At 46.7% G+C, this 11,227-nt stretch overlaps 1 protein-coding gene across 1 annotated transcript in view; it reads right to left on the bottom strand.

Annotated features, from left to right (window-relative positions):
* Window positions 1-9,132: 9,132 nt before the first annotated feature.
* LOC111241862 overlaps window positions 9,133-11,227 on the bottom strand; it is a 6,211-nt gene continuing 4,116 nt past the window's right edge. The window contains exon 3 of the mRNA XM_022782204.1: window positions 9,133-10,915. Within this exon, the coding sequence (XP_022637925.1) occupies window positions 9,133-10,476 (1,344 nt within the window). The 5' untranslated portion in view covers window positions 10,477-10,915. The remainder of the gene's footprint in view (window positions 10,916-11,227) is intronic.

An 11,227-nucleotide genomic window follows, 5' to 3' on the forward strand; every position in this document is an offset into this window, starting at 1 on the left:
CCAACCGATATTACCAAAAAAAATTAAAAGTATATAAGGTCCACTCGAGGTGTTTTTTTAATATTTTTCTATAGAATATTCAAGAATAATTATATTTGAGAGAAAATTGGAATACCGAGCATTTAAATTTTCTTTTGTATAAAAAAATGTGTAAATTTTTTATCTTGTCTTTTATCCCGAGAATCTCTAGAATCAGAATCTCTCTAGTCCAGTTATGACGAAATTATGTGGGCCTCTTAGGAAGAAAAACAAAGTCCAGGAACACCTTATTCATGGGCCACAACTGGAGTCTGTGATTTATCAGATCCACACGTCCTTGAGCCTATGGGTTTTCGTCAACTACAACAGAACCATGATCTTGAATAATACTCAATATAAATGCAGAAGCAGACAAATTATGATGTTTCTGTCATGGATAGCTGGTGTTAGCTTTTACGAATTTTGTTCAACAATTTTAATACCATACGAGCCATTTAAAATGCAAGGTTCCAGCCAAATGTGCAAAAGAAATTTTTGGCCCAGATGGAGAGAGAAGACTGGAGATTGGTGGCCAGAGATATGGCTATTACTTCCTACACCCCATTAAATTTCTCATCCACCCCATCAAGAAGCTTTCCAGAAAAAAAAATGTAATACAAGGAGAAGATTACTTTCCGGAAAAAAAAAATCTGGAATTGTCTATTGTCTGCAGAAAAATTATTTTCGGACGTGATAGGTGCTAGAAGAAATATGATATGGGGTGCAGAAAGTAATAACTCAGAGATATTCATGTGCTGACGTATCAATTAATAGCATGTACTCTTTGATCAAAACTTGAACTAAAAAGCGATAAAGTCCATTTTTAGTTCTTATTTCTTATGAATAATTTGTTCATAAAAACGTGCTTAAATTAAATTGTTTGAAATTTTTGCACAAAGATGAGAATTTTATTGACAAACTTGATTTACTTTAACATGTTTTAGAAATAAATAATGTTTGAGAATATAGGATCAAGGTCAATTTCCACAAACAATATTACGATTATGAGTTTTGGTATATTATTTTTTACTTCAAGTCTTTTATAGTCATTTGTCGAGAGAGTACTTGTAGAAGATGTTCTAATGCTAAAGTTAGTTCAAATTTGATAACTCAAATAATTAATGTATATTAAATTCGATCACCTACTTCCTTACTTCAAACCTCTAAATTTTGAACTGATTTTGTTTTATCAGTGACGGTCAAATTACAACCCAATTCATAATAATGTCACTTTGCCTTAAATTAGTCATTATTAGAACTAATATCCTAATAAGCTGACCGTTCAGTCTATTGATTATAGTTGTGCGATTGAGAGGACAATATGTGGTTGTGGTTAGTATTATCAAAATGGATTAGAACCTGTTTCAGTATTTGGGACACGAAATCGTCCGGCCAAGTCCTTACTCTTATTCCCGATCGTCCAACCTGCTTCGTCGGTTCGCGACCTCGACTGCTGACCGGGGGGTCCTGCAAGGAGAACTCTCCGACGCTCAAGTTAGACAAGGAACTGGTGGAATGAGTGATTAAAATTGGAACCAAAGCCAAATTTACCTGACCCGTGACCCCCTATTTATAGACTCTATGTCCATAACTGCCCATTAATTACCTTAAACCGCCGCATCTTCCGTTACTTTCCAATCAATACTCATGAATGCATCTCTATGCTTATATCAACCGACCGATCCACACTTATCTCTATGCTTATATCAACCGACCGATCCACACCTATCTCTATGCTTATATCAACCGACCGATCCACACCTATCTATATGCTTATATCAACCGACCGACCGGCCAAACCATACCCCTCCACTACACAAGCCCCCCAAGCCTCGAGCGATGGTATCAGCGAAGGGGTTGAACCTCTTGAGAGAAATCCTAGCAACGAAACGTCTCATCACCCCAACCATTCGATCATTCCCTCATCAATGGCCAAGATCGTTTTGCCCATCAATCACATCTGTTCACCGAAGAGTCACCTCTTCCCCTCCGTTAGATTCACCATCAATCAACGGCTTAGATTCTTTCTCTATCCTTCTTTTTCGGCTATAAAAGGTGGAGGGACCCTCTCCCCATTCTCACACTCCTTCCTCTCTGTGCTTCATTCCCGCTCCCAAACCATACCCTTCCCGTTCCAGCAACTGCTCAGGTAATGTCTTCGTCGACGTGGTCTTCTGATGAGTTTGAAGATGAAGGTCGGGGGTACGCTGACGATGCGGTTGCTTCAACCTCCTCCCCTTCCTCCTCATCGCCACCTTCTAACCAAACCGTTCGGGAGGAAGCTCCCGACGACGAGGTTGAGTTTAACGTGGATAATTCCCTTGAATGGACCAGCCTCGCCCCACCGCCCGCCATTCCAGGTTACGACTGGGCTCCCCACGAAGCCCGAGGTTACCCTTCCTACTTCATTTCCACTTCCTCCATCATACGTTTGCTAGAATCCGTGGATCTAATGTCTAACCTCCGACGAGATTCCACCGACATATCTTTGGTGGTATGTCGGTCCAATGAACGAGTATGCCACGGTCGGGAAGGATATGCTCTGGATTTCTTTTACGCTTACCTCACCCTCTTCCGTGACCTAGGAGTAAGACTTCCCTTCTTGGACTTCCAATCTGGTGTGCTTCGCGAATTAAATATCTGCCCTGCCCAACTTCACCCGAACGGGTGGGCATTCATGCAAGCCTTCTCGGTCCTTTGCACTGGTTTATTGTTGACACCCACCCCCGCTTCTTTCCTCTTCTTTTTCAAGGCCCAACCCCATCCCAACAAAAGTTGGATTTCTTTAGTCCCTATGAAGGATCATCAACTCTTTACCTCGTTCAACTCTTCCTATAAAGACTTCAAGACTAACTTCATAAAGATCGCTATACGCGAACACGGCCGGCCCAAATACTTCTCCAATGGCACACCCAAATTTCCCCTATATTGGACCGAACACCCTAACCAGGTTATCTCCTGGAAAAAATCCGAAATAACCGATGACGAGTTAGAAGTAATCCGTCAAATCGATCAGTTACCCCGCAAGACCTCCTCTCGCAAACTCATAGAACTCATTGGGTCTGACACTCTACGAGCTAGGGTGTTCGGTAAGTTTTCTTGTAATTTTCTTGATACGACCGGTCATTATTAACTTGCTAAATTTGTGTCATCCTTGCAAATTTCTTCGGCGGCATGGAAAAACATCAAGCCTTTGCTCGTGCTCTGGCCCGCAAGAATCAGCGCAGCGGGCACGTCACCGTCCCCTCCTCTTCCACTGCAGCCCCTTCGAGCTCTGCCCCACCTCCACCATTGAGTGCCTCCAAAACTGACGATTCCAAGTCGATCGTCATCTCCTCCGCACCGAAGACCAAAGGAAGAAAGCGCCCAGCTCAAGAAAAGACCCCCTCTCCAACAAAAAGAAAAAGGAACTCCGGCCCCCTGCTATCTGGTCCTCTTGACCCTAACATCCACGTATTTGATCGCCTCGAATTCAACCTGACTCCAGAAGAACGAGAGCCTTTCAAAAAGATAACTCCTTCGGAAGCTTCCGACATGGCTTATGAGCTGCTTTCCCGAGCCGGCATCTGTTTGAACTACGCCGCAGGAACCACCAAACCCCTTCTAGTATCTGAACTTGAGATTTCCAATACCAAATTGGAAAAGGCCCAAGAGGACATCGCTTTGCTCACCGAACGCCTTGAGAAAGCTAACAAAAAGGCGGAAGACGATCGGGCTAAAGCCGCCGCCTCTCTCCTCGAGTCCCAGAATGAAGTGAAACGCCTCCAACAGTCAGTGGACTCTCTAAGCCTTAGTCTTCAGCAATCTTCCAATCAAATCAAACAGCTAACTTCGGAGAAGGCCGCCGCCATAGCCGATCGGGATAAATCATTGGCTGACTTCGCAACCTTAGAGGATGAGCTGTGTGAGGAACGCCAGCGCGGGTTCGAGCAAGGTATCACCCAATGCCATTACTTCTTTAAGTGTCCCCTTCAACACGAGGGGTTTGACATTATGAAGATCCTGGTGGACGACCAACTTGTCGACATCTCTCCCCAGCTCTCTACCGAAGCAACCTCCACCCCTGACCAGGCAGCCCCAAACAGTTCCCCTCCAGCTCCCGACACTACCGAGAACTAATCACTTGTTAATCACTTGTTTACTATCACGAACTGTACTTGCACCCCTTTATTCTCACATTCCCCCTTACCCTTATTTTGAACAGAACTTGTTATGTGCCCCACTCTTAGCGTGCTTTTATATGAACATCACATCGCCATTATATTTTATATTATGCTTACCGATCAACGCATTTATATTTCATCTTGCACTTAACAACTAATGTATTTACATTTATACTCGCAACGCTTACCGACCGTACATCAACGACTGATGGAGAAGTCATTTTTCTAACCCGCGTTATTTTTAACAAAATCGTTTTCCACCGCGGACTTTAACAAAGTCGTTCTCCTATTCCGAAGACCGATCAGGAAATTACTTTTCCGATTTCCCCGCTTTCGAACAAACATCATTTTCCTGACTTTGCCAGAACGTCTTATCTCGCCAAGTGTGCAAAGTCATTTTCCTGACTTTGCCCGAACGGCCATCCTTATACCTCCCTTCGAAGTTATCACTGACTTCTTTTTCCCTACAAGGTAAGGAAATCATTTTCCTGATATTCCTTATTTCGCAAGTCATTTTCCTGACTTTTTCCCGACCGGCCATCCTTATACCTCCCTTCGAAGTCATCACTGACTTCTTTCTCGCGACAAGATAAGGGAATCATTTTCCTGATATTCCTTATTTCGCCAAGTTTGCAAAGTCATTTTCCTGACTTTGCCAGAACGTCTTATCTCGCCAAGTGTGCAAAGTCATTTTCCTGACTTTGCCCGAACGACCATCCTTATACCTTCCTTCGAAGTCATCACTTACTTCTTTATCCCGACAAGGTAAGGAAATCATTTTCCTGATATTCCTTAGTTTGCAAAGTCATTTTCCTGACTTTGCCCGAACGACCATCCTTATACCTCCCTTCGAAGTCATCACTGTCTTCTTTCTCCCGACAAGGTAAGGAAATCATTTTCCTGATATTCCTTATTTCGCCAAGTTTGCAAAGTCATTTTTCTGACTTTGCCCGAACGGCCACATATGATATTGACGAAAATCAAAAACTTTTATTACATTCACACTTCTCAAGCTACAAATTTGCCTGCAACAATCAACTAAAATAAAACTTTAAATGGGATATGTTCCACGTATTAGCGATCGGTTTTCCATCTAGATGCTCCAACCGGTATGCTCCATTGTTCAAACTTTCTCGAACCCTGAACGGTCCCTCCCAATTCGCCGCCAGCTTTCCATGACTCCCCTCTTTCCTGGCCGTTCCTGCCTTCCTCCAGACCAAGACCCCTTCAAGCAGCTGCTGGGTCTAACTTTCGTGTTATATCTTCGAGCCACTAACCTCTTCTACGCCTCGACCCGAATGGCTGCCGCTTCTCTCCTTTCCTGAAGTACATCCAAATTTTCCCTCAACCTATCATCATTCAGACTCCCATCCCCCATCCCCCTTCGCAAAGTAACCTCCCCCACCTCGACCGGTAACATAGCATCTGTCCCATATGTCAAATTAAATGGCGACTCCCCCGTTGCTCCGTGCGACGAGCAGCGATAACCCCATAATACCTGAGGTAACTCCTCCACCCATGTGCCTTTTGCCTCCCCCAGCCTCCTCTTCAACTCATTAACGATAATTTTATTCATGGCCTCGGCCTGCCCGTTCGTCTGCGGGTGTTCGACAGAACTAGTGACCGGAGTTATCCCCCATTCCTTATAGAAAGCTACCAACTTCTTGTCGACAAACTGCCGCCCGTTGTCCGTCACTATTGTCTTAGGTAGCCCAAAACGACAAATAATCCTCCATACAAATTTCTGAACCTGAGACGCAGTGATTTTGGCCAACGGTTCGGCCTCCACCCATTTGGTAAAGTAATCCACTGCCACCAATAAAAATTTCATCTGTGCCCTCCTGGTCGAGAACGGCCCAACAATGTCCATTCCCCACTGTGCAAAAGGCCATGGGGACACAATACCCTGCAACTCAGCCGCTGGTTCATGAATTACATTCCCGTGCTTTTGGCAAGCCTTACACTTTTGGGTAAATGCCATACAATCCTTTTCCAACGAGGGCCAGAAAAATCCTGCTCGCAAAATCCTCGCCCGAAGGGCCCTTCCTCTTGTGTGCCTTCCACACACCCCTTTTTGTAGTTCCCTCATCACGTACTCCGCTTCCCTTTCCTCCAAACACTTAAGCAGGGTCGAGACATAACCCCTTCGGTACAAATCGTCCCCCACCAAACAATACCTAGCTATCTGCTTAGCATCGTTCGGGTCAAGCGTCTCCCCCCTAGTCTGTTTAATTATCAGCCCGACGATCTCGTTCTTCCAGCTTTTACTTTGTTCCCCCGTAACCACGCAAAAACTCTCTGTCGTTGGCTTAGTCACCACCTGCCTAATAACCGTTGACAATCCCCCCTTTGCATTCCCGCTTGCCAACTTCGTCAATCTGTCCGCTCTCTCATTTTCCGATCGGGGCACATATTGTAACCGAAAGTGTGCGAAAGCTGCTTCTAACTTCTTCACCTTATTGAAATACTGCAAGAGTTGATCATCCTTCACTTGAAAAGTGCCTTTCACCTGTCCCTCCACCAACTGCGAGTCAGTTCGACATTCCAAACAACTTGCCCCTAAATCCCGAGCCAGCTCCAATCCTGCTATCAAGGCTTCATATTCCGCCTGATTGTTACTTACCTTAAACTGGAAGACCAACGACTGTTCTACTAAGATCCCGTTCGGTCCTTCTAGTACTACCCCCGCTCCTCCCCCACGCTTGTTAGAGGATCCATCAACAGACAGCTGCCACCAATATGCCTCCGGTTCATTTGACAATTCCCCAGCAAAATCCGCAAGATGCTGTCCTCGAATGGACCCCCTAGGCTCGAACTTTAACCCAAACTCCGACAACTCCACCGACCAGCTTATCATTCTCCCCGCCAAGTCCGGCTTCCGCAAAGTTTTGGCGATCGGGTAATCTGTCCGGACGACCACCTGATGCCCTTGGAAATAAGGCCTAAGGCGCCGAGCGACATATACCAATGCCAGAGCCACCTTCTCCAACTGTTGATATCTCTTCTGGGCATCCTTAAGACTTCTACTAACAAAGTATACCAGCTTGAACTGAGGGGTTTCTTGGATCAACGCAGCACTTATAGCTTCCTCCGTTGCCGCTAAAAAGACCTGCAAGTCATGGCCCACCTCCGATCGGCCCATCACCGGTGGTTGCGTGAGAATCGCCTTTACTTCCCCAAACGCTTCTTCGCTCCGTTCATCCCAGCACTCCTTAGCTGCCTTCTTCATTGCCTTTAGGATCGGCTTTATGCGTTCGGCTAGGTGTGGGATAAACCGAGATAATGAGGTTAAACGCCCTACCAACCTCTGGACCTCCTTCGCCGTTCGGGGGCTTCTCATCTCCAAGACCGCCCTGCACTTATCAGGGTTTGCCTCGATGCCCCGTGACGTTAACATGAACCCTAAAAACTTCCCGGCCCGTACCCCAAAAGTGCACTTAACAGGATTGAGACACATTTCAAATTTCCGGACCTGCTCCAGGACCTCCGCCAAGTCTTTTAGATGCTCTTCCACCGACCGGCTCCTCACCACCATATCATCCACATAAACTTCCATACACTTCCCGATTTGTTGCTGAAAAACCTTGTCCATTAGCCTCTGATAAGTAGCCCCCGCGTTTTTCAAGCCGAAGGGCATCACCTCATAGTAGTAAGTTCCCCGCTCGGTGATGAAGGCAGTCTTCTCGCTGTCCGGACGGTACATGGGTATTTGGTTGTACCCCGAATATGCGTCCAAAAAGCTCATCACCTCATAACCGGACACCCCATCCACAAGTGCGTCAATGTTCGGCAATGGGTAAGTATCATTGGGCAAGCTTTGTTTAAATCCGTAAAGTCTGTACACATCCTCCATTTGCCACTAGACTTCTTTACCATGACAACGTTAGTTAACCAAGTTGTGTATTTTATCTCCCTTATAAATCCAACTTCGATTAATTTTCCTACTTCTTCATCTGCCGCCCTCCTTTTCTCCACTTCTAACCGTCTTTTCTTCTAGGATACCGGTCGAGCTTCTCGGAATATGGACAACTTGTGGGAAATAATGTCAGGGTGAATTCCTGGCATATCTGACGCCGTCCATGCGAACAAATCTCTGTTTTTAACAAGCAAACATCCTAACTGCTGCAACTCGCCTTGTTGCAGCTCCCTGCCTACCATTGTTGCCCGGTCATCCCCTTCTAGCGGAAAAGTCTGAACCTCCCCATCGGCTCTACCCGATCATCCGTATCCTCTCTGGGATCCAGTTTAGCCATGGCTACCTCAGATCGTGTCTCGACTGGTCGGTGGCCAGGTGGTTTTACCTTCAGTCCTGTCACATAGCATTCCCTGGCCATCTTTTGATCAGTTCTCACCACCCATACCGTCCCGTCCTCCGCAGGGTACTTCATTGTCAGGTGAGGGGTGGATACTATTGCCCCGAACGCATTCAAGCAAAGTCGTCCTAACAACATATTGTATGAGGTTTCGGCCTTCACCAACAGGAAGCGTACCTTTAGCTCCTTAGCCCCTACTTCCGTCCCCAAGCATACCTTCAAATCCACATACCCCCGTGTGTCCACCCGCTCCCCTGCGAACCCCAAAATCTTCTCACTGAATGACATTATTGACCCGTCCGGTATGTCCATTTGCTGAAAAGTTTTCCAGTACAGAATATTGGCCGAACTCCCCTAATCGACTAGCACTTTACCCACGCTATATCGAGCGATAATGGCTGTTATTACCATGGGGTCATCCTGGTTAGGATCCGGTGCATGGAAATCTTCGTCTGAAAACATTATCGTTGGCATAGTTCTTCGTGCCACTCCTACCCCATTAACACTGTGCAAGTTTCTCAAATGCCTTTTCCGAGCGGCTGAGGACGGTCCTCCTCCCGCAAAGCCTCCAGAAATGGTATTAATAACCCCTCTCAAGGGTCTCTCACCACTTCCATCACCCTCCGGTCGTTCGGCGGTCAACGGTTCTCTCCGCGCAGCCGGTTGACGGTTTCCTTGGCCCCCCTGCCCCCCCTAGGACGAGAATTCACTCTCTGAACGAATTCTCTCAAATGCCCAGCCTGCACCAAGCTCTCCAGCTTATCCTTCAGTGTGACACAATCCTCGGTGGAATGCCCCATGTTCTGATGATACCGGCAATGCTTGCTTTCATCAGCCCCTCGCGGAGTGGGGGACCGAGCCACCGATAGCAGATTGGCCCTCAAAGCCTCCTCCAACACCCTCACCCTTGGAGCGCTTAAGGGGGTGTGATGAACATACTGCTGAGCTCTCTGCATTTCTGCTCCTCGCTTCACTGCCGTCCTATGCTCCCCCTCCACCGATCGTTTCTCCCCTCTTCTATCTCGTCCCGATTTCTCTCTTAACGCCCCCTCTTCGCCCTGGTCACTCCGATACGACCTCCCCTCCTTTATCCGAATAAACCCTGCCAGTCTGTGCTGCAGTTCACCCATCGACTGGGGCTCCTCCTCGTACAGGTAATCCACAAAAGGTCCTGGCCTCAGCGTAGTCGTGAGCGCACTTACTATCAGTCGTTGGTCAACATTCCTCACCTGCTGAGCGGTTCGGTTGAAGCGCTCCATGAACCCCTTTAATGACTCTTCTCGTCCTTGCTTCATTCTGACAAGGGCTGTATATGTCAAACCCCGAGAACGATTTGACGCATACTGTTGGCTAGACAACTGCCTCAAAGTAACAAAACCGTCAATACTCCGAGATGGCAGCGAATGAAACCAATCTAAAGCTTCATCTTTTAAGGATAAGGAAAACACCCTGCACCAGACCAACTCATCAGAGGAATATACCGCCATGGCATCCACAAACGATCGTAGGTGCTTCACCGGATCAGACGCTCCTCCATACTTCTCAACCCACGGAAAGACTTTATTCTCCGGCATTACTGCCCCCATAACATTAGCAGTAAATGGATGCAACCCTTCAGCTTGATCAAACTGATCCTCGCCCTCCAGAGCCTCTACGAACGGTTGGTTCTGCTCTACAAACTCCCTACGCCCCTCAAGGTTTCCCTGGTCACGCCCCACATTTTCTTCCCCTCTCCCCCTCCCCCTCCCTCGAACATCTCTCCCCCTCCCTCCCCCGTTCGGCCCATCTCCCCGACCGACCCCTCTTCCGCGACCCCCTCCCCCAATTCCCTCACCGTCTACTCCCGCCACTTCCTCAACCGACGGCCGTTGACTGGCCTCCCCATCTCCGGAATGGACCGTATGCACATTCACGGACTGTACCGAAGGTCCCCCTACCCCATTCTCTCGTTCAGCTCGCAAAGCCGCTATTTCCGCCCCCATCTCCTACATCTGCCTTTGCATCTCCTGTAGTACCTGTAATTGTAACTACTCTGCCATTGTGTTCGTTTCTGGGTTAATCACAATTTCGAGCCCCACGGTGGGCGCCAAATGTTTCAGTATTTGGGACACGAAATCGTCCGGCCAAGTTGTGACATCCCTATTTTATACCATACATGTCTAAAAATCAAGATGTCCACATTGATAATAAAAGAGAGCAGTTGAAGAGTAGGAAAGTTAATCAGGTTGTTAATACAGTAATCCCGAAATCTAGAGGAAATTAAATAAACAAAACACGTGGGAAAATGCTAGAGTTTTTCAAAATAGATACATATGTTAAAATAGAAGGTCAACAGATTATAAATCCTAAAAAAAAACTAAGCTGCAGCATCAGTGTTGTCTTGGTCTTCCAAAACATCCTCCAAAGTGGGTTCATGCTCATCTGCTCACATCCAACAAGAATGATCATCGCAAAAGAGAAACATACAACATACACAAAAACAAGGCAAGGGTGAGCTAATTATATAAATAAACATCATGCAAAAGATTAAACATTTGATCATAAGAGAGTGCATGGATAGCAAACACATTTTATAGCAAACAACCTAAACATGTGAGATTCTAGACTTGACTCGTCCGGACTTTAAAATGAGAGTCGGGCTATGGCGAGTCGTGCACCCGTGGTGACTTATGAAACTTGGGTTCCCCACCCTGCCACACTCACGAGGTTAGTCCGTTCCGCGCCTTGAGGCAT

Source organism: Vigna radiata, chromosome 6, assembly GCF_000741045.1.
Source record: "Vigna radiata var. radiata cultivar VC1973A chromosome 6, Vradiata_ver6, whole genome shotgun sequence".
In the NCBI taxonomy this organism is placed as follows: Eukaryota; Viridiplantae; Streptophyta; class Magnoliopsida; order Fabales; family Fabaceae; genus Vigna; species Vigna radiata.